This window comes from Lissotriton helveticus, chromosome 1_1, assembly GCF_964261635.1.
Source record: "Lissotriton helveticus chromosome 1_1, aLisHel1.1, whole genome shotgun sequence".
Lineage (NCBI taxonomy): Eukaryota > Metazoa > Chordata > Amphibia > Caudata > Salamandridae > Lissotriton > Lissotriton helveticus.
The window spans coordinates 1,940,732,700-1,940,757,898 of NC_136057.1; the positions used below are offsets into that span (position 1 = coordinate 1,940,732,700).

Below are 25,199 nucleotides of genomic sequence, written 5' to 3' on the forward strand. Positions count from 1 at the left end.
TGCAAGGGAGAGTGACTGGCGAAGACAGGGCCAGATTACAGGACCAAATCTGGTCTAAAATGTGGCCCTTAATGTGGGTGGGGTGAGAAATATGCTGGGTGAGGTTCAGATTCTCAAGAGTCTCGAATAGCTCGATGGCGTGAGGGCCAGCATTGGGGTTGTTAAACCAATAATTTAGGTCGCCAAAAATGGCGAAGTCAGAGTGGACTGTTAATAGCGCGGAAAGTTGATCACTCAGGATGGAAGAGAAGTGAGGCATGGAGTGAGGAGGCCGGTATAGTAGGAGAAAGGTAAGGGCACCAGTATTAGTTTGTACACTGAAGAGTAAATTCTCGACCCCCGGTAAGAAAAGGGGGTTAGAGGAAACAGAGGTAAGGCGTTTTGATACAATGGCTGCCACCCCTCCCCCGGGCCGATCGTCAGGGCGGTCGGTATGGAGAATGTAGTAGTCAGAGGGGAGGGCGGCCAGAATATTAGGGAGAGACTCGGATGTCAACCAGGTCTCCGTAAGCAGAAGCAGATCGGGGTTGGAGTTAGAAAGGAGAACGAAGATGTCCTCTGAGTGTTTTACTAGCGAGCGAGTGTTTAAATAAAGTACCCTGATCGAAGTGGAGCTTTTGCTAGGCATGCTTGATGGTAGAAATCTGTCTGAGCAAGATTGTTTATGGCGCGAGATGCCAAGGGCGGTGGTGCGGCAGATGGCGGTGGGGGAGGCAGAAAATGCGGGATGTTGAAGATCCCTGAGGGCATGGGCTGAGTAGGTAATGGGCGGAGCGGAGTGCCATGTCCCATGGCCCGGTCTGGCGCGGACGGGCGCAGACGGGCTTGCCTTAGGCGCGCCTTCGGCGCGCAAACGGCGCGTCCGCTGCGCTTCCGGTACGTGCACATATTTGTATTAGGTGGAGGAGTTCAATGGGTGTGGCCTAAAAAGGGGCGTGGCCTGTCTCGAGGCCGGGAATGGCTGTTCTGTGGGGCAGCGCGTCAGCGCTACAATCCGCTGAGCGCGTTAGCAAGTTTGACCAATGCTTCACACACGTATGAGGACAGTAGGTTTTAGTGTAAAAAAACAAAATTCTAAAACAATGTTCTTGAAGAAATAACAAAGGTCGACATCGCGATTTTCATGCAGATGGATTTATATATCAATCCAGATCATTACAGAAAGAAACAAACCAGCCGACACGTGTTTCGTAACAACGTGGTACAGTTGTGACTCTTCAGGGCTGTAGGTTCGGAGAAAAGGTCAGGAAATCGCAAAACAGGTGATATTTCCGACCCGGGTGCGGCACGGGTACTGGTCAAGGTAAAAGATCAGGAAAGTTGAAAGTCAACATCCCCTATCGTCTCTGAGTAGAGAGACACGATGGCACAGGAGGGGTGCGTCCATGGCGGTTGGAGATCAAGGGTCCAGCTTCAGCGTTGTAGCGTATTCGTTGTGTTAATCCGGGTAAACCTACTATCCTCATACGTTTGCACAGGACTTTTGTCGTGTGGGTCTTAACCCACACTCATGCAGGGGTGTTTCTTGTTTGGGTTTGTTCCCCCTGACCTGTTTGCACCGTGTACTCCCAGACTACAATCTGGACTCTTAACGTACATGCCAGAGCGCCATCACTTCCTGTACATAATCTAAACCCATCACCGATACAAAATGTTATAAATGATTTCAAAGAACATATTATGATGTAATATGTGAGGTAATTATCAGTGCATGGCGAGGGTGCGAGTTATAGTTAATATAGGGATGACTTGAGATAACTACAAATTGCAAATCTGAGTGGTATTGTTAATTTAAAATGGTATGTTTTGACATTTTCATATAACTATAACACCTATTTAATCTTTTATTATTTCAGCGAATTTCTAAGGTTTTCTTTAAAAGTAAAGTAATATGTTGAATGCCGTGCACTGCAAGCTGACTTTGTGTTGCTACAATATAAAGGATATAATTTTAAGTAACCCACACTTACTGACTGTTATAGGGTCAGAGCACCAACATATAAAAAGTGGGACTATTGGCTTCATCAAGGGGTCAGTATATCAAAATATATAAAGTAGCCCTAGTGTCCTTGTCATGAAATCACCAATAACTATAATCAAATGCACATTTCATTAATTCACACATTGCAATGTTAAATAAACATGTCTTCAAGTCTTTATTTTAAAATTTTCAGCTCAAAAAATGCAGCCATAAAAACAACCACAAGAGGGACCTTCACTCCAGCTCAAGAGTATAGAGCACTAACAAGGAGTGCTTAATAAATATGTGAGCTCTCCTGGGGTCATGGATTTAATGACCCAGGAGACTTACTTTTATTTTTAATGTTGCTGAGGAGCTGCTGCACTACCTGCAACCCAGCCACAACATACAAGATAATTGCTTGGTGGTGCCCATACCCCTTCTGGGGCCCCACCAGGATCCATAAAATGCAGTAAAAAAGCCCTAGTAGGGCATTATGGGGCACGCCATGCAGGAGCTCTGAATAATAAATTAGCAGCTCCTCACACTTATTTATTATTATTGTCTTTTTTGTTTTTGTGAGTCCCAGTCCCACCTGGGACACTCACGTCTTTAATATTTGTTGGGTACATTGTAGGGAACCCCATCGGCTAACCTACAAGCGTCAGGAGGCAGCAACAGTTTTATAAAAAAAAAATTCTAAAAACACTAGGGCACCCCCAAGCCCACTCAGAGCACCACAAAGCATTTTTATTGTAAGGGCTGCCACGGGAGTACGAAGGCCCGCAGTCCCCTGACTCACCTGCCAACACCCATCACAGGTGCGCTTGGAGCTGGCACTGCTCCCACCCAGAGGAAGCAGCTTTTTTTTAATGCTCCTGCCGGGCGGGAGCAATTCTGTGTTTACCTCGTCTCAAGAGCGCAGGCAAGGAGAAACGTTTGTGCTCCCACCTGGCATGAGTAGCTTTCTGCACATGACACTTCCCTGTCCCCACTCTTGATGACAGGGAAATAATGATCGCAAGAGATGGGGCCCCCGGGACACCGTGACTACGTCTGCTATGGGGAATGGGGTCCCCGGGTGCAACAAAGGCTCAGTGAGGGGGGCCATAGGCCCCCTATACCAATCATGTTTATCTGCCACCAAGGGATGGGGACGGCAGGTCTCTTAGAGGCTTGGGGAGGTGGCAATACGTCATCTCCCCTTAATTTATTGTATGATCCCATGGGATGGTGTCCCTGTGGCCTGGAAATTGCCCAGGGGGTGCACTGCACGCCCCCACACTAATGAAATATTATGTGCTGCCCACACACCCCCGGGCACTTGCCCACCCGAAGGCTTTTTTTAAAAAAAGTGTGGGACCCCATGCTTTTTTTTCAATTTTACTGTGAATTCATAGATCACACTACTAGGCCTGGAGGCACAGGGTATCCCTACCCTGCCCCTTTATATCTTTTTTCAACCTTTTTCTCAGGGCTGGGGACCCAATCACCAAATCCAAAAATGGCACAGCCACATCTTTGTTGACATGGTGGCAGCCAATTCAATCTTATCTTAAGATCTGTCAGCTCCACATTTTCTCCACGGCTTGAAATATCTATATTTTTCTAACCTTAATATCTCTAAAACTAATTAATGGACTTACACCAAATCACAAAAAGCATGCTTTGTGGACGAAGATCTAGCTTTCTGCCAAATTTGGTGCAATTACGATCAGCAGTTTTGGTGGTATCGCTGTTCAGTTTTGCTATGGAAAAATGAATTAGGAAACACATTTTGGGACCTCCCATCCTTTTTCTTTTTCAAGCCTCGCTTGATGGATCACCCCAAAAACTTTTTGGGGAAAAGTTTAGTGAAAATTCGTCAAACAGCACCAAAGTTATAAGCAAACCAAAAAAAGTTTTTCCTAAGGAAGCGTGGCCCTAACTATACCATGGGGAAATATATAGATATATATACATCTACTGGCGGTCGCCAGTAGATAGTTATAGTTAGGAACTATTTTCCATAGGAAATCCGTAACATTCTATTTGGAATAACTTTGGCGCCGGTTGACGAATCTTCGCAAAATTTTCAAAACTTTTGGCCAGCTCCTATCCTGAAAGTCTCGGGGTGATTCGTCAAGCGGGGGCCGAGAAAAAAAGGGATCCCAGCCCGGGGACCGCCACCCCCCGGGGCTTCTCAAAATTTGGTGGGGGTCTCTCAGGCCCCCCCAGCCCCAGAGACCGCCACCCCAGGGGGCTTCTTTAAATTGGGTTAAGGGCTCTCAGGCCCCCCCAATCCCGGAACCCGCCACCCCAGCCCCAGAGACCGCCACCCCAGGGGGCTTCTTTAAATTGGGTTGAGGGCTCTCAGGCCCCCCCAATCCCGGAACCCGCCACCCCGTTGGGCTTTATTTAAAAAAAAATACCCTGTGTGGGGGGGCTCAAGCCCCCACACACGCCCCAGGGACCGCCACCTCCCCGAGGCACTAAATATTCAAACTGGGGTGGTCCATGACGGACCCACCAGCCCGGGGCCCTAAAAAATAAATGGCGGGAGGCTCACACCCTCCCCACCCAGCCCCGGGGACCACCACCCCTATGGGGCTTTCTAAAATGTGAGAGGGGGGCACGCAGCCACCCTCCTGGAGCCTGGTCGAGGCCCTGGGGACCACCACCCCCCAGGGCTGGCTCCTGCAGTGTCCCGAGGTGCCCATCCCCAGGACACTGCCATTTGCAATGACAGGGCGGGAGCCCCGCGGCTCCCACCCCGTCATTGCAAACTGCTTTGCAGATTGCTTTTCCACATGGGGAGCAGCATGTTAGCTGCTCCCCATGTGGAAAAGCAATGCCGGCTCCCGAAGGACGCTGGGAGCCGGCTGGGACCGTGGGGGGATTGAGGACCTCGGCGGCCCCCAACTGAGAGGGCCAGCCCTGGGTGATGGGGTCCCCGGGGTTATTAGTGGCCCGGGAGGGGGGCCCCGCGGCCTCCCTCCCCTTATTGAAAAAAAAACAAAAAACCAAAGGCCGGCCCCGGGGGATGGGGTCCCCGGGGCCAAAAGTGGCCACAGGAGGGGGGCAAGGCAACCCCCCTCAAAAAATGAATTTAAAAAAGGGCCATACCCTGGGGGATGGGGTCCCCGGGGCAGATTATGGCCTTGGGATGGGGCCACGCGTCCCCCTTCACGATTTATTGATTTTTTTTTAAAGAATTTGGGGCAGGCCCTGGGGCTAGGGTCCCCAGGGCCAATACATTAGAAAAAGAAGGAGGGCCACACAGCCTCCCTTCTTAAAAAAGAAAAGAAAAACGGGATCCCATTGAGGGCCACACCCCTCCTTGACCCACTTTGCAAACGCGCCCCCTGGCGCGTTTGCAGAGGGGGAATGAATTCCCCTTGAAAACTGGGGGTCCCTGAGGGACAACTAGCCCACCAGGAACCTCCAGTATGCGCTAGGGGGCTGCGTTGCAGAGAGGTATTCTAAGGCCATGCCCCTTTTTACACCTCTCCGCAACGCAGCTCTGTGGCGCTTACTGGAGGTAGCTGGTGGGCTAGTTGCACCCCAGGGACCCTCAGTATTCAAGGAGAGTTAATCCCCCAACTTAAAACGCGCCACGGGGTGCGTTTGCACAGTGGTAAAGGGAGTGGACGGGCCTGAGTTCACATGTGTGCAAACACACCCTGTGGCGCGGTTTAAGTTGGGGAATTAATTCCTTGTCAATCCTGAGGGTCCATGGGGGCCAACTAGCCCACCAGGTACCTTCAGTAAGCACCAGGGAGCTGGGTTGCAGAGTGTTGTAAAAAGGGGCGTGGCCTCTGAACACATCTCTGCAATGCAGCCTCCTGGCGCATACTGGAGGTACCTGGTGGGCTGATGACATCTCAAATGACATCACTGATGACATCATCCACGTGACAATTTGATACATCTCATCATACACTAGTATAACCTTACAACACTCATTATAAAATATGGAGTACCATATTTAAACCATTGACACACCAATACCAGTTTCTAAATACCCACTAGTGATTCCTACATCTACACACACATCTAAACACTTACCTATAGATTCACTCATACATGCTAACAAAGATCAATAGAACACTATTAAATATACTTATACACCTACATCGACATTACACACCAGCACACATCCTATTTACTCATGCAGTCATCCTACTCACTTATGCAAACAATTGATCATACTTACATTTACTAAGCTACACACTTATACAAACACCACTTTATTTATTCATATAGATAGTAACTCATACTTAGTTTGTTATAAAATCACTATTACAAGTATACAGTTTTCGATACAGTCACTCATACAATCACTGAGTCTTATGTATACTTAATTATATACAACAACTGTCACATACACTGCCTTTTTATATTTCTAGTTTGTTGGACATGTATCATTGAGAAATATATTTATTCATCACCACACCCATAAAGAGATTCACTCACCCAAACAACTGTTTCCACATACAGTCTTAACCTCATATACATACTAAATCAACAATTTACACATCTTTGGACAGTCACACACCTCCCACCCAACCACACACACATTCACTATCCCATACAAATACTCACTTAACTAATTAATAAGTAATATAGACTTTCACATAGCTAGGAACCAACTTATGTAGTAGTTTACACAACAAGAGATAGAGTGATACAGATATTCACACAGTTTAATCACTATCCCATATATTTAGTGACACACTTTAAATTAGTCATTTAGACTGTCAATCACATTGCTACTAAATCCTCCATCCAGACACTTATACATCCATTCAGTCTTCAATGCAGAATACTATATATATATAATACTTATTTAAATATTGAACCAAACCACATTCACTGGATGATGTCATCAGTGATGTCATTTGAGATGTCATCAGTGATGTCACTGACTATGTAATGAATGATGTAATATGTGACATCATCAGCAGTGGATTGCGGGCGCGCAAGTTCTACTTGGTACAACTAACTATAACGGAGGAAATTGAATGGTTTTGTACGAAAGAAATGCCGAGCTAACTAGAACACCCCTAAAACCTATGGTTTTTTCAGTTAATTTCTAAGGTTTTTTAAATGCTAATTCCTAACTATAACAAGCATTAGAAATGCAATCGGGCTCGGATTTATTTGAGTTTGAGCTAATGGCATTGTAAATGCCAATGTCTTTTTGCCATGTGTTATGGAGTGTGTGCATGTGGTGTGTAGTGGAAGTATCTTAGTTGAATTGTAATTTTACCAATGGTGGCATGCTGTGCTTTATATGAATATGTTTAAAAGTAAAGTGTACCATACTGCGATTGCTTGGTGGAAAAGTGCACTGCCGGCTGGAGGTGTGTGTGCCTGGTGGAAGGGTGCACTGACGGCTGGTGGGTGTGTGCTTGGTAAAAGCGTGCACAGATGGATGATGGTTGTTGGTGTTTGTGCATGGTGAAAGCATTCATTGACCGCTGGGGGTGTGTTGTTGTGTGTGTTGTTTTCTGTGTGCTGGTGAGTGTGTGGTGGTGAGTCTGTGGGGGTGAGCCTGGGGAGTGAGTGTGGTGGCGAGTGTGTTGTGTTGAGTGGTGACAAGTGTGTGGTGTTGAGAGACTGAGGTGTGTGGTTTGTGTGTGCGTTATGTGTGTGTGGTGTATGTGTGTGTGGTGTTTTCTGCACACTCACACACTGCCCCTACACATTCACACACTGCTCACCCGCACACTCCCAATGTCACCCTGCATAGTCACACACTGTTTACCCTGCACTCATTCTGCACACTCACACAATGTGCACCCTGACACACTGTCTCTGCAGTCACTCTGCACTCACTGTCACTCTGCACTCACTGTCACTCTGCACTCACTGCCACTCTGCACTCACTGCCACTCTGCACTCACTGCCACTCTGCACTCTACAGTCACTCTGCACTCTACAGTCACTCTGCACTCTACAGTCACTCTGCACTCTACAGTCACTCTGCACTCTACAGTCACTCTACAGTCACTCTGCACTCACTGTCACTCTGCACTCACTGTCACTCTGCACTCACTGTCACTCTGCACTCACTGTCACTCTGCACTCACTGTCACTCTGCACTCACTCTGCACTCACTGTCACTCTGCACTCACTGTCACTCTGCACTCACTGTCACTCTGCACTCACTGTCACTCTGCACCCACTGTCACTCTGCACTCACTGTCACTCTGCACTCACTGTCACTCTGCACTCACTGTCACTCTGCACTCACTCTGCACTCACTCTGCACTCACTGTCAGTCTGCACTCACTCTACAGTCAGTCTGCACTCACTGTCACTCTGCACTCACTGTCACTCTGCACTCACTGTCACTCTGCACTCACTGTCACTCTGCACTCACTGCCACTCTGCACTCACTGCCACTCTGCACTCACTGCCACTCTGCACTCACTGCCACTCTGCACTCACTCTGCACTCACTCTGCACTCACTGTCAGTCTGCACTCACTCTGCACTCACTCTACAGTCACTCTGCACTCACTGTCACTCTGCACTCACTGCCACTCTGCACTCACTGCCACTCTGCACTCACTGACACTCTGCACTCACTGACACTCTGCACTCACTGACACTCTGCACTCACTGACACTCTGCACTCACTGACACTCTGCACTCACTGCCACTCTGCTCTCACTCTGCACTCACTCTGCACTCACTGTCACTCTGCACTCACTGTCACTCTGCACTCAGTCTGCACTCACTGTCACTCTGCACTCAGTCTGCACTCGCTGTCACTCTGCACTCAGTCTGCACTCACTGCCACTCTGCACTCACTGTCACTCTGCACTCACTGTCACTCTGCACTCACTGTCACTCTGCACTCACTGTCACTCTGCACTCACTGTCACTCTGCACTCACTGTCACTCTGCACTCACTGTCACTCTGCACTCACTGTCACTCTGCACCCACTGTCACTCTGCACTCACTGTCACTCTGCACTCACTGTCACTCTGCACTCACTGTCACTCTGCACTCACTGTCACTCTGCACTCACTGTCACTCTGCACTCACTGTCACTCTGCACTCACTCTGCACTCACTCTGCACTCACTGTCAGTCTGCACTCACTCTACAGTCAGTCTGCACTCACTGTCACTCTGCACTCACTGTCACTCTGCACTCACTGTCACTCTGCACTCACTGTCACTCTGCACTCACTGTCACTCTGCACTCACTGTCACTCTGCACTCACTGTCACTCTGCACTCACTGCCACTCTGCACTCACTGCCACTCTGCACTCACTGCCACTCTGCACTCACTGCCACTCTGCACTCACTCTGCACTCACTCTGCACTCACTGTCAGTCTGCACTCACTCTGCACTCACTCTACAGTCACTCTGCACTCACTGTCACTCTGCACTCACTGCCACTCTGCACTCACTGCCACTCTGCACTCACTGCCACTCTGCACTCACTGCCACTCTGCACTCACTGCCACTCTGCACTCACTGCCACTCTGCACTCACTGCCACTCTGCACTCACTGACACTCTGCACTCACTGACACTCTGCACTCACTGCCACTCTGCACTCACTGCCACTCTGCACTCACTGCCACTCTGCACTCACTCTGCTCTCACTCTGCACTCACTCTGCACTCACTGTCACTCTGCACTCACTGTCACTCTGCACTCAGTCTGCACTCACTGTCACTCTGCACTCAGTCTGCACTCGCTGTCACTCTGCACTCAGTCTGCACTCACTGCCACTCTGCACTCTCAATCTGCACTCTGCACTCTCAATCTGCACTCTCAATCTGCACTCTGCACTCTCAAACTGCACTCTCAAACTGCACTATCAAACTGCAATCTGCACTCTGCACTCTGATTCTGCACTCTGATTCTGCACTCTCAAACTGCACTCTCAAACTGCACTCTCAATCTGCACTCTCATACTGCACTCTCATACTGCACTCTCATACTGCACTCTCAAACTGCACTCTCAAACTGCACTCTCAAACTGCACTCTCAAACTGCACTCTCAAACTGCACTCTCAATCTGCACTCTCAACTCTCAAACTGCACTCTCAATCTGCACTCTCACACTGCACTCTCACACTGCACTCTCACACTGCACTCCCACACTGCACTCCCACACTGCACTCCCACACTGCACTCTCAAACTGCACTCTCAAACTGCACTCTCAATCTGCACTCTCAAACTGCACTCTCAAACTGCACTCTCAACTCTCAATCTCCACTCTGCACTCTCAAACTGCACTCTGCACTCTCAAACACCACTCTCAAACTGCACTCTCAAACTGCACTCTCAAACTGCACTCTCAAACTGCACTCTCAAACTGCACGCTCAACTCTCAAACTGCACTCTGCACTCTCAAACTGCACTCTGCACTCTCAAACACCACTCTCAAACTGCACTCTCAAACTGCACTCTCAACTCTCAAACTGCACTCTGCACTCTCAAACTGCACTCTGCACTCTCAAACACCACTCTCAAACTGCACTCTCAAACTGCACTCTCAAACTGCACTCTCAACTCTCAAACTGCACTCACAACTCTCATGCTGCACTCTGTAACTGCACTCTCAACTCTGAAACTGCACTCTCAACTCTGAAACTGCACTCTCAACTCTCAAACCGCACTCTCAACTCTCAAACTGCACTCTCAACTCTCAAACTGCACTCTCAACTCTCAAACTGCACTCTCAACTCTCAATGTGCACTCTCAACGTGCACTCTCAACTCCCAATCTGCAAACTGCACTCTCAATCTGCACTCTCAAACTGCACTCTCAATCTGCACTCTGCACTCTCAAACTGCACTCAAACTGCAATCTCAAACTGCACTCTCAAACTGCACTCTCAAACTGCACTCTCAAACTGCACTCTCAAACTGCACTCTGATTCTGCACTCTCAAACTGCACTCTGCACTCTCAATCTGCACTCTCAACTCTCAAACTGCACTCTCAAACTGCAGTCTCAACTCTCAAACTGCATTTACAAGTTGTGAAATGAATTCTTTGGCAGACTGTTCTAAAAACGACATAATCAAAGTATGTGTTCCGAGTTGCTAGACTTGGGGAGTTCTACAAACTTTCCTACCAATGTTCTTTACTTTATAAAAAATAAAAACAATAAAACTTAGCACACTTCCTCTTTTGCCATCGCGCAAACGCTGCAACTAGCAGGATACCTAGATTCCATTCGGGGTTTCTCCCAGAGCTCGGAAGAATAGAATTTAAGTCAAGAACGGAAATCTACTTCTGCTGCTCCGCCTTTCAGCACGACGGTCAATATACAGTCCCCAATGTTGATAGGGCGCGAGCATCTGTATCAGCCCCACGCAGCCCTCGTGACACGCTTTGCCAGGCGCGTCTTACAAGCGCAGCTGTGGGCAGTCAATTTTCTCGCAAACACCAATCCCATTAGGAAAAACAATACCAATAAAAACCCCAAACGAAGGTCCGTAACTGCAAGCAAACAGTTACCTCACCTTTCGTTGTGTCAACAACTGACGGGCTCCTTGAATCATTCCTTTAAAACTCTGCTTGCTGTCTGAAGGAAGTAACAAGGCGCATTATTCAGAGAGAACAAAACTGTTGGAAATTCGTGTGTGGAAAAAAGTTGACGCAGGCGGTATGGGAAAATACAAACAATACAGCAGCCTGTCAGACTATGCTGAAGTTCAACACCACTGCAGGACTCTGCCCAGAAAGCAAACAGTTCTAAAAGGCGCTGCCTGCCAGCTTGCTATTCATTACCTCAGCTCCGAAAACAAAAGCTGCTGCAAAGAAACACATTATAAACTCGAGAGAACAATTCCATTCACACCGGCCACGGACCATTCCAGAAAAAAAATGAAACTGAGATTAAAAGAACAGCCCATGACAGAACGTCAGACTCTTGTTCTTGAACTAATGAAGCCCTTTCCCGGCCTGGCATGGAGCAGCTGCGCGCTGAGCGCTGCTGAATGGTGAACGCGCCCGGCCATCTGGATTCACTTACGGAGGCACCCTGACAGCTCCTAATTATAATTAATGTACTTCTTTGCGCGCACACGAACGAAAAATGCCCAACATGGCGGACGAAAACTACATTTACCCTATCACTTCAAGGCTATTAAAACGACACCACAACGAAGACGAATCACTGGCCAGATGACATAACACACTAAGGAATGTGTGGAATTTGTCTCGCCAAAGCCCTAGGAGATACTTTTTTTTTTTCTTTAACATTAGGATCTCGAAACTCCTCCCACTTACGTGGGCGGAGGCCGAGCCCTAAAAACAAAGAGAAGAGTAGTACCATTGGACCTAAAGTGGTCCTGATGGAAAAAAGGGGAAAGAACAAAAGAAAGTTGTTCTTTTGTTAGAAGACCCCTCACTCACCAACCTGGTTGGTGACATGCTTCATCATCGGGGTCCCACCCGGACAGCCGAGTGCCATCCGGGTGTGCTGCGACACCTGACTACAGTGGATCGGGTAATATTTTGTGAGTGTGGTGTGAAAAAGTGAGTTAAAAACTGGCCAAGTATAACTTCAAAGAAAATAACTTTATTCTGAAGCTACTGGACAGTATTAAAAACAATTTTTCGATACTTCCGTTGGTTAGGTGGACCGATAGTATCTATGTGAGTGGTCTACATGTTTCAACCTGTAATGGAAAATGCCAGGTTTTCGTCAGGACCAAGTGAAAGGAGACCTGGGCGGTATACATTCGCTAAGGTGTATCCAACCCTCTGCCCCAGTGACCTAACTGCGTACTTACAGTCAATCCAAAATTTAGAGAAGGAAAAAAAAGGGAACCTGTGGAAACAAAAATTTAATCACAAACATACATAATACGTGCCTGTAATGTGGTCTCTCAGTGGTATAGTGTTTCATGCTCCCCCCTTCATGCGTGAGATTAGCGCTAGTATAATGCATACTTTAGAGGTGGTGGCTATGATGCTAGCGCGAGCTAGCAGAGTGCTCTAGGTACGCATATATTTACAGTCCTGTAATTAAATAATATACAGGAGTCTTAGAATCCAAATCATGGGTTCTGTTTGAAGGGCTAATTAGCCGTGACTCTGCAGTGTCTCACATACTCACACTATATCAATGAATGAGCGCTGGTGAGTATACCTTTTAAACTTCACTTATACATATATTTGAAAAAGTGGTTACACACATGCTCTCCTGCTTTTGTGCGAGCGTGATATAAATGCATGCAAAGTTGCTGATTAAACAGTGTTAAAATTAGGCATCGTCAGTGCAAGGGAGGGGTGGGGGAGGGGGCGGGGGACGCGGGGTCAGGGAAAGGAAGAAGGGGACATGGCATATGGTTTAGAGGCCAGGTAGATGCTTACTCGCGTTTCGAGTGTTTATTGCCTCAAGGGAGTCAGGGTCAGGCTGAAGATCCTGAAGCACTCTCTGTATTAAATAACAAAGGAAATGAAGAGAAAAGGAGCATCAAGGTACGCTCCGGTTCAAGGAATAACAACCTGGTGCAGAGGGAGTCCGGGCCGGGTGACGCACAGTCTCCCGCCTAAGGTTCCCATCTGAGTACTCACTGTGCCAGGTATGTTGGTTAGGCTCTTGTGCCTAAACGCCGACCACCGCTCCCTGTCGCTGGACCTGAGAAGACGCGCCGGTGTTAAATGGTGGCCTCTACCGGGTGGCGACGTGGTCACGCTGTCACGTGGAAAACGTGACGGCCTCATTGAGGTGCTATGGAAACCAAAGACAGCGGCAGAAGCTGCCATATGGATCCAGGGAATATGTTGATGCAATATGATTACAGTGCAATCGGCGCCAGTAAGATTAGTTGTGAATTAAAAAAGGATAGTTGTGAATTAAAAAAGGGGGGATTGCCGCCAAGGGATAACTAATGCAGAATTAAGAAAAAAGAAAGGGAAAACAGACTACATGTGTCTGAAAAGGTTAAGTACAGACTGTCTGTATAATCATAAGCGCAGTCATAACAAGTGGAAGGCTGTGTATTTTACACTGTAAGTTAGGTGGCATTGTATGGTGTGTGAAGCCACTTGGGAGACTGTCTGTATACTCATAAGCGCAGTCAAAGAGTGGAAGGCTGTATATTTCATACTGTAAGTTAGGTGGCATTGTTTAGTGAGTGAAGGAAGTACCATTGAAAATCAATGGTAGATCGGGTAGGGAATCATATAATTCTTATGATTGGTACTTAATGGCATGGACTATCAATGGGAGGATAGGATCAGGATTGATATGGTACTTGACACAGGGTATTTTGTGCAAGTGATGTGGTCTCATCTTTGTAGGACTGAGTTCCAGGGAATGTTGTCATTCAATCCTGTTTTGTTGGTGGAAAGCCTATAAATCCAACATTGTTCCTTTTCAAATAGGCGTTGTTGCATCTTAGGCCCAGTTTTGATCTGTTCAATGACAGTCCATCTTATGTCATTGGTGGTGTGATTTCTCTCAAGGAAATGATCAGTCAGTTTGGTCACGTTCTTTCTGCACCTGATAGTGCTGCGATGTTCGCAGATCCTCTGTTTAATTTTTCTGCTAGTCATTCCCACACAGAAAAGGTCGCACGGACATTTGATGAGATATACCACATTAGTACTATTACAATTGGTGTGGACAAGTTGGTTCCACACCTTTCTTGGTTCTAATGACAGTGTTTTGGTGTTGCTGGTCAAATGGCATACACTGCAGCTTCCACATTGGAAATGGCCTACGATGCTAGGAAGACCCCATGCCATTGTGATCGATTGTGTTTTCTCTTGGCTGGTACTTATAGGGCGTGTATTAATTCCTAACTATACCATGTCTGAAACCTATGGTTTTTTCAGTGAAGTATATATTTATATATATATTGTTTGAGCAAATGTCCCAAAGCGAGAGGACCTGCTCTGTGGCTGGTGCTGGCGGCGAGGTTCGGGACGCACTCGCAAATAATGTCCTTAGCAAAAAACCTTCTTGAAGAAGACGCCGCACACCACTTCGAAAATTTATCTTTGTTTTACTTTCTGTAGGTTCCCCACCATTTATATATATGTGTATATATATATATATCGATATATATATATATATATATATATATATATATATATATATATATATATATCGATAGCTAACATATATATATATAACTTGCACCACCGCCGTGCACAGTTTTCCCATCAATAATGTCATTGCAAATGTTGGATTGATATTATCAATGATGTCATAGAAGATGTCATGAGTGGTGTAATATGTGGAATGATTAGCAGTGCATGGCAAGTGCGAGTTATAGATACCTTATGACATGAGTTATAGTTACTATAGCAAATTATAACTGGTGAATTTCAGTGGTTTTGCATGTTTAAAATGCAAGGTTGTCACTGAAATTCTCACCTAAATAACACTTTACATAATTTAAACCTTTGTTAATTTAAGTGAATTTATAGGTTTTTTTAAACGCAAAGTAATATTTTGTTACCATACGAAAGGCCACCCCCCACCACACATGGCCCTGCTTCCAACTCCCAGCAGGCAGCCAAACGCAATCTGCGCAGGACTTTTGGCCTATGGCCAGGTCCTGTGATCAATTTCCCCACAAGCAGCCAATCCCACACTGCACATGACTTTGGGTGTGCTCAGTGGCGGGTAGGCGACAGCCAGGCCCTGTGCCCAACCCACTCAGAGACACCCAACCCATGCGGGACACAGACTTTGGATGTGGGCAGCAAGAGTTTGGCCACAGGGCTTGGCCTGCGGCCAGGTCCTTTGGCCAAGAACCCCGCCGGCAGCCAATTCAAGCTGCTGAATGCAGCCAACCCACTCTCTGGCTGCCAACTCCACGCCACACACAACCTTTGTTGGGGGCTTTGAGGGGAGTCCCAGGGCCCCCGCAGCCCCAACCAGCGCCCTGCAAGAGTGAAGTAAGGGAAACAGCCTGTGGGAGCATATTTAAATTTGCCACCGGCTGGGAGCAGACTTACTTTCCCTGCACACACTCCTGCAGGCAGGGAAGACGTGTTTGCTCCCGTCTGGTGGGAGATATAACAAGCATTTACAATGCAATGGTTTCGCCTTTGGAAAAGTTAGAGCTATTGGCATTGTAAATGACAACATTTGTATTTATGTGTTGGTTTTGAAAACAGATAAATAAATGGCATTGTCATTTACATTGCCATTAGCTTAATCTCAGAATGTGGGGCACGGTACGGCCTATAGCTTCACACTATGAACATCACCATCAGAAGATAAGGTATATTGTGGGGATAACTCAGTCCTGTAGATAGCACTAAAAATGATCCACCCCATAACCGTTGAGCTTCGACTCTAGTTCCAAACATAAGGACAAACTTGAAGCCCTTCCAGTGGACTTACAATTTGTCATGTTTCGCTCAAAAAGATGAAATATCACTCAATTCAAAGGCAAACGGAGTAGAAACTCAGCAACCTTCATTACAAGTTAGGCACACATGGAAACTGCACACCTGTAGGAAGTTGTGCAATTACTGCGCCATTTTGAGTTTGAGGCCTTGTAGCAGGGAAGGATGCACAACTGCTAATGAGGACTCGCCTGTATTGTAAAGGCAATGAAAGCAGGTATTCTGGAAAGGGCACATTTTTTACAACTACGTTTTAGTATCTGTATATTCTTTGCTGTTTTGAAGGGTGTGTCTAAACCTTTATTCAAGCAGTGCCTCCATAGATTGAGTTTACACCTGCCACGTCCTTCACCCTGTTTTTTGCCACCTGCCCCACGCATTCAAAAGGAAAATATTGGAGCACTCAATCAGCATGGCTTTAACACCTGGAAAATAAATGACGCCTTGCTATTAAGAGCTCACAGACTTTCAGGAGTTTCCATTGGGCGAAGGGACACTTTCTGCCTGCCAAGTTAGCACAGCCTTTCCAAAAGTTATTCCGCTCGCCAGTCTCAGCTCTGCTATGACTACAGACGAGATTGCTTTTCTTTTTTTTGTGTTTGTTCATTGTGTAGAAATGTCATTCGCCTCAGGCAGTTTCCAGGATTATAGCTGTGTGCTTGTTGCGAAGCTCCGCCCTCCCTCTCTCCCAGTTGAACGCAAGTAACCACTGGGGTCACGCACTGCAATGGGAAACATCCAGTTCACAGGCTCCGCTGAAAGAAGTTTCCGAGCGAGGACTTTCTCCCACGCAATCTTACGCAACGAGAAAGTGAAACAAGCAATTATTTCATTAAATGCCTTAGACACATGGCCGCGCTGCGCATTAAAGAGGATTATTAAAGCCCTGCGGCTCCTCCTACCTTTGCCTTCGTAAACAGCCTGTAATCTCTGCAGCAGGGCGTCCAGGGCCATGTCTCCGGGTCTCGGTCAGATCACATCCTCTTGTGAAGCAGAGCTGCAGGGCGAGCATGTTCCTTCCACGGCCGCCTGCTCTGCGTCAGTGCTCCGCAGCCCTGCATGGCAATGACTCTCCTGGCTGTGGCACGAGGTGCAGCCGAAAGCGCAGGCAGGCAGTAGCCTTCTCCTCTGCTGTGCGCCGCCGGCCGCCATCTTCGGAAAAATGAGCACAACAAACTCCCAAAAAAAACCCCGCCCACCGCCGCATGACGTGAGCAGAAAGCCTAAAATTCTCGGGAACGCCCCCGAATCTGCTCCGCAAGTGACGGACAGATCTCTGTTCCAATGGCTAGCATCTATTTATGGAGCTAGCCAATGGAACAGAGGGCAGATTCCCAAGCCACATACTGTAAACATTAGATTTCACCTGCGCCGAAAAGCTGCGCGGTGCGCAGCTTTCGACGAGGCGAAACCTAAAAATGCTCTTGTCAGGCGGGAATAAGCATATGTTTCCCCACCTGCATCAGTGTGGGCAGGAAAACTACTGTGTTTTGGGATTAGGCTCCCCGAGACACAGTAAGTGAGCCAGACCCGGTGGACGGGTCCCCGGCGTATTTTTAAGGCTCAAGGAGGGGGGAGGGGGGCGCATATCCAACTCACATTTTAATATACATTTTAGCCCCAGGGGACGGGGTCCCCGGGGTCTAATTAGGCTGCATCAGGAAAATGCATTCCACGGAGCTCAAAGAAGATGAAGTCAGCCGCCGCCACTCTCCGGGCCTCACACATGACACCTAAGCTCAACACTAATATACCTAACTACTAACAACCCCATTTTCCCATCAATGCTTGCAAACATTCTAATTAAATATCAGACTAACTGGAAAGCGCTTTGGAGATTCAGGAAGGGCTAGGAAAGCAATATAGAAATACAATACAAGTTGTGTTATGTAACCAACACTGTGGTCCGCCTCCGAAAGCACTTGTTTGCCACCTGGACAAACTCAAAAATTTTGCACCCAAATCCTCTGCAGCTTTCTTATCTCAGTTCAGTCCTGATAGTTTTCATCATATAAACCTCTCACCACTATCTTCAGAGCAATTCACAACATATCCACCCATCTCTCTCATTTGTACAGCACATATACTTCCACTAGGGCACTATGCACTGCATCTAAGTACCTCCTGACTGCCAAAAACCAACGCTGTGCTTCATTCCTGTTGCGATCCCTCGGCTATTGGCACCCCACATTGGAATGCGCTACCCCTTGAGCTACAATATCCCATTAGCCACTTTTATATTGTAAATATGCACAAATACTAAGGTTCCTTGTGTGTATTCTTTGTGTATCTGAGATTGCATATGTTCCACTACTCATCACCCATGGCCCCAAATGCTCAAAAATGTAATCCACCCAAGCAGTGAAGTTCTATTGTGCCACATTATTTGCTATTTATATCACGATCTCTGTGCACAGGCATAAATAAACACACGTTGTATTCTCACCTGTAACCTACAGTAGCAGAGAACTGCGATGATGCTCAGGAGGATGACCGTCGCAAGGATTCCACCGGTGATGACTACAGTTCCGGCTGTCATCCGACCGATTCTCCATCAAACTCTGCAACAAGGAAAGAAAAGAAAGACTAAGAGGCAGTGCCTGAGGGGTGACAATAAACCTACAGAGCTGGGTGCTCCATTCAGAAACAGAGCAACTAACAAGATGAGCCTCTGATCAATGTGCATAAAGTGACTCTTATGTCCACACAGACATCACAACCAGGACCATACCTGTGACTATAGCCACGCCATGATTGCTGAACCTAAAAACATGGGAACAAACGTATTATTATTTCACGCAACGCAGTACACCACCCAAAGGAGCTGTGTTGCATAAAAGGGAGAGAACAGGACAGTGGCACATCGACTAAGAGATTGCGTTGCTGCTCTCTTCCCAGAAACTGGCCCACAAGCAGGCAACCTAGCGTACTGTACTGCAAAGGTGTGTGTGGGTCTAGCATGGTTTTGGACTGGAAGGATACCATTGCATGTACAAACCTATTTGCTTAGACTAACTTAGAAATGTTTCCCACTTAGTATGTGCAAGGAGTAAAAGTTGGAAGAAAAAAAATATTTCTCCCACTTTGTGTATGCCTTCAGGAGGCATAAGGTCTGGCGCAAATACTTGTAACGATTGTTATTAGATAGAGATTTGTCTGAATAACCATGGGTGTCAGCGTGGGAATGCACATGTATCACCCATGTGACTCCTCCTTAAGGCAAAGTAATACAGTTTCATTCAGGCCACTTTCCAGTGCAAAGCAAGTTTTGCTCTGGAAAGTAAATGATGAAGTCAACACTTTGCTCCGGTTTGTGTCCCTTTTGGTGGCTTTGCACCTGCATGCAGTGTTGATAAAACTGTCTCATAAAATCATGACAGAAAAAACAGATCGAATGGGCCTTAACCAGCGTTTGTCAGTCAGGGTGCTCTGCCAAAACCCTGGTGGGGCACCCTGTCTACCAAACTTGTGGTTCCCGATGGCCGAGCCTAAGCTGGCTGCACTGGTGAAAATCTTTGACCGATGATTGGGCCGCCGATCAATGGACATCAACCCAACTGCCCTATTGAAGGCGTGCACTCCAATGTAATGTTTTCATGTTCGCTGCCACTAGGCTTTACAGCTCGAACTCAAAATAGTTTTTCAACAACACGCTCCTGGTTTGGGAGGTTTTTTTTGTTTTTTTTAAACAAAAAACATTGCCTTGCAGGTGCATTGAGCATAACACCTGCACAGCCAAGCTTCTGTACTTTCAATGAGGCCGCCATGGCAGTGGCTCCGCTGAAGGCACCAAAGTCTCCGCGTAACTGACGGAGAGCTCTAAATATAGCAGGCTGTACTCAGCCATGGCAGTAGAGTATATGGTTAAGCTCACCTTGCCATACGGTGCATTTTTCTCCCTGTCTCTGGCACTGTTTCGGTAGCCTAGAGCCAACGTAGAGACCTTTGCACCATGGTGCAAGGGTGCCTTCACTGCATGCAGGATTGTTTGGGTGCAGGAAGGGGCATCTTCCAGCACAAAAACAATCCTAAGAGACGTATTCCTCTTTCTATGTGTGCTGAAGAATGCAGCACACATAGAAAGAGGAAAGAGGAAAAAACGTGGAGAAATAAAGATATTTCTCCTTGTTACACTTTATCTCTGGAGCCGTAAGGATTTGGCTCTTTCCCAGGTTTACATGATTTTGTAAATCTGGGGCAGCGTCAAATTCCATGGGTATTGCTTGGAAAAACCCTCCGCAGCGCCCCTCCTGGGCACAGGGTAAGGTGACGCAGCGAATTGTGCTTCGTTGCCTTGCTCATGATTTATGCGGACACTCAAAGGCATGCAGGGTGGCTATGTGTGACTTCATAAATCTGATAAAGAGCCCTGCATCCCACATGTACCGATTTACCTGGTGAAAAAGTGATGCAAGGCTCTCATAAATAAGTCCCTTAGTAACAGCAGTGCATATAAACTAACACTTACTGCACAGGACATTTCACACCAAAACTAATCTCTGCATGCAGACACCCAGACATAGCAAACAAAGAAACAGAGACAACATCAGTGCATTCAGCCACACACTGTTCTACCCGTGGAGAGGCAGGCATACATAAACATAAGGCAGCACCTGTGCAAGAAGATAGGTGCAGTTGCAACTGCAATGAAGGAACCCAGTGAAGTAACGCAGACACACAGCTACACCCCTTCTTGAAGAAACAGACCTACAACATTTACACTGTCACACCTATGCTTGTAGACGCAGCTACAAATGTTCGGGTAGGGTCACAAGTCTGCACTCTGAGCAACACCTGTGCCTGCAGTGACACTGTCATACTCATTCTCACCTGTGCATGTAAAGATAATCAGACACAACTGTGACCCCTAAACTGTGAGAAAAAAAACATTCATCTTCCAGTGACACTCCCATATCTATAATGTTGTTTTACTCCTGTTAGCAGCTTCCCTGTGGAAGAGCACACATGGCGTTTGGATGCATAAATGCGCTTTGGGCAGGATCTCACCATTGATGGATCTGGACTGGCAGCAGCACACCAAGAACATATTTCATTAAAGAGGAGCATATAGAAAACTTTACTTTTCCCAGTCTGGAGCTGCATCGCTATTGTATCTCCACTGTACAAAGGTGATGGCTGTGAGTGACAGACGTGTGTGCTGCCATCAGAAGAGACTGAGTTGAGTAGTGTTTAGAGCAGGAATCTCCAAAGGGTAGCTCGTGTGCTACTGGTAGCTCTCCAGCTACCTGTAAGTAGCTCTCCTGTGTGCAGCCCAGTGAACTAACTTAAAAGCCATTTGCTTGGTTGACTTATAACTATACCAAATCGAAAATGTGTATTCAAGACAAACATTTGAGTATTTTCAGAATTCATAAAGTGATGTTTGTAGAAAAATGGCTGAATTTCCAAAATATATTTAAGAGGTGACATTTGAGTGATAAAAATCAAACAGTGTTGGGGAGTCTATTACTAATGTTACTAACGTGGTGCTAGGGGCATTGCAGCTATGACTGTTATGAATGACCCATGTAGAGGCATTCCACATTGAAAAAGCATTTTTATATTACTGCTGGAAACCGTGGTGTTTCCTACTGGTAATCTTGCACATAATGCCCACTAGTGTAATCTTGTCTGATGTTGTCACTATTACATCTCCAATGATATTAGTAGCTCAGGAGGATTTCCATTGAACATCAGTAGCTCTTATTATAGAAAAGGTTGGAGACCTCTGGTTTAGAGTAAATGAATTGCTAGACCTTAGTTGGACATGAAGGGGGTATCAGTGTGACTATGCTGCCTACAGGCGCTATAATATACAATCATACCTTAACAATAAGGGTGCCTGAGCCTGTCTACGTACCAGTATGTTTAAAGAATGTCATATTACTCTGGTGAATGGACTTAACATTTGCCTGATTGAAGTGGACACTAATGATTAGAGCTGAAACTCGGAGAACTCTCCCTTCACCTTGTGAGCCAGCCTCCCAGGGCTCCCAAACTTTGCACTTTTTTGTATTTTGGTATTTACATTCCTGGAATACCCAGGAGCACAGCTTTAGAATTCAAAGAAAAAACATGCAGCGGCGTGGCTACTCGTGCGTGGAATCTGGAGTTGAGAGCTGCCACCTCCCCTTTGACTCAGTAGACACCATTCCTATGCAAGAGCAGGACACTGGAGCCTGGTCACTTGAGAGAGTCTTCCCCTGGCATATCTGATGAGCTTGCAGGGGCGGCTCCTCCACCATGACAGAGGAGCATTGCCCCACAGGCTCAGAGCCAACAGGAGAAAAATAAAACGATATACTGTATCGTTTTATTTTTGATTTGCCGGCTCTGAGCCAGCATGTGCAGGGAGGGGGAGGAGGGCTGGTTTGGGCACTAATAAGTGCGAATATGTGTTTAGTCAGTCGGCTTAGGCTGGCCAAACACACATGCAAAGGTAGGTTTCTCCATCCGGGCTATTGAACAGCCGGGTTGGAGAAACAGCACAGACTCCTCTGCCTTAGCGGAATGTCAAACCAGCCTAATCAGGGCAATCCCCATGCTGCTCTCATTGCATGAGAGTAGTACGGGGATTGTCAGGGAGTCTGTGATGCCGCCCCAGTGCCTACTGGGACAAGGATGCAGCAGAACACCAAGGCACGAGGAGCGATGCGGCCGGCAGATTCAGGTAAGTCGTTTTTTTGTAATAATCCCCCCGCTCTCCCCCTTCCACACTCACCCGAGCCCCTTCCACACACCCGACCACCTCATCAATGTGCCACCCACCACTGTGAACTGGAGATTACCTTGGAACTTGACTGTTGCTTAGGAGCAGAGAGATGCCAGAGACCGCATGAAGCTTATAAGGTGGAGTACAACCACTAGGATTACCGCATTCTATAGGCTCAGGCCCTGTTCCCAAAGAAGGAGTCAGGAAATCAATTGATAAGAATCCTTCCTGCAAGCCTCACATCTCAATGGTGCATTCTTCTTGTTTTACGGCCTTGAGGACCTTACAAAAGATCTTCCTACTATCGCCCACCTGAAGTATGAAGATTGCCACCCAGACAGTGATCTCTTCACTCTTTTATTTTTGGCATCTCGGTTTATCTGGGCCTCCTCAAATTTCTTATGACTCAATCTTAAACATTCTGAAAAAGGCCGTCAGTTTAGTCCTTGGCGTCTCGTAGAGATCACTCTCTTCTACTACTGAATCAATTTACGCTGGCTTCCTATTTTTTGTTTTTGTTTTCATTACATCAAGATGTCCGTCAGTGGATCTGACCAGTAGGTGTGCTATACAAGGTCAACAACTAGATTTGTTTTAAGCTTACACAGAGCCTCCAATCCTCTCGAATTCCGACATTAAGACTACATATTATACAATAGGCGAACCACTGGATATAGGTTGTTGTGCAGCTATTTTAACATCGTCTCATGTATTCTAGGTCTTGGACTACAACTTCCAGTACTCTCTAGTAGGATCAACAAAAGCCCCCCTCCCCCTATGTAATCGAGCATTTCTCCCACCCCGGAGTCCAGAGGGCTTTAGCCAAAGTTTCCTCATAACACTGTTGCTCAGTCCCTGGAAGCCTCCAGCAGTGCACGTGCGAGGCAGAGTAGCTAGTGGGCTAGTAGTTCACATGCACATTTCTGGGTCTATAGTGTTGTCTGTGTACTTAGGGGGTATGTAGGGGCTCTTCGAACAGCAAACCGTCTGGTTGTTTTAATTCTCCTACTAATGCCTCCCAGGCCCTGCCAGCTTCAAGGGAACCCCAACCTCGCCTGGCATCTCTGAAGCCCCCTCATAATCTGACCATCACAACACTTCCCTTCTCCAACTCTCCTACACTGGCCTCCTGTCCATTATGAATGATATTTGAATATCTGGAGATTTTTTATAAGTCTACCATAATACAGGCCCTGCCTTTCTTAAGCCACGTTTTAAGCGTGACTGCACCAGAAACCTTCCTCGGACTCCTTTCACTAGTTAGCCATTAGACCAAACCACAAGGATAGGTGCATAGTTTAAACCTACTCTTACTTGACAGTGACAATTTGAAACTCGCTCCCTCTTCATTTTTGCTCTCTTACTAATCAATAAACTTTTAGCAGGCATCCCCCGGAGCCACATAGATTTTCTTCCCATTTGGGATACACCCTAGAATCTCCCTAAAGCTACGATTCTGAGCGTGTTGCAGGAGCTGGTGTTTTTTATCTCACCCAATACAATCTGACTCACTGGGTTCAGAATTTAATTTGTTGAGTGGAATAACTAGATCCTATTTGGAGTTTCTGTGCAATAACATGCAGGTTTTGGTGCCTGGCGCACCAAAACCCACATTAAGGTTAACTACCATACTGTTTTCCCCGTTAAATTCCGGCAGGTTTTATCTGATGAAATTTAGCAAAGGGTGAGGTGTTTAATGCACCCGATAACTACTGAGTGCATTAAACATCATCCAACTTGGAATTTCACTCCCTGCACAAACAGGGGTTTACAACAGGAGTCAGAAAACACCAAACAACTCAGAACCAGGAGCCAGGTATGGAAAAGCAACATCTGCAGTTCTCACCGACAATGCAGAGCACACACCCTCTCAGTGAACCGTCAGGCGCTACAATGAGACTCCCCCGAAAATCTCTCATTGGACGAATGATGCCAGTTACTCCATCATTGGAGCAGAATAGACCTCTGATTTGGTAAACAGTGCTCCTAGCCCTTTTTCATGTACCGCAGATATACACCAAATGTAAAAGTTAAATGTTTTCTTTCCATGTCTAGTTCAGAAAAGTTTCTTATCAATGACTTTAAGTATATTGAGGCATGGGGGTGCAACTTGGCGGCAACGCTAGCACGTTCTAGATTAGGATATTGCAGATGGACCTACACTGGTTTGGCCACACATTGCATGCTTGTGC

The 25,199-nt window shown here is 46.7% G+C and overlaps 1 protein-coding gene across 3 annotated transcripts in view; it reads right to left on the reverse strand.

Moving 5' to 3' along the window:
* Positions 1–25,199, reverse strand: part of LOC144755126 (protein FAM163A-like) — a 276,361-nt gene that overhangs the window by 19,288 nt on the left and 231,874 nt on the right. For all 3 annotated transcript variants that reach the window (XM_078643675.1, XM_078643666.1, XM_078643657.1), the window contains one exon: positions 18,742–18,856. In XM_078643675.1, coding sequence (XP_078499801.1) covers positions 18,742–18,834 — 93 coding nt within the window. In that variant the 5' untranslated portion in view covers positions 18,835–18,856. The remainder of the gene's footprint in view (positions 1–18,741; positions 18,857–25,199) is intronic.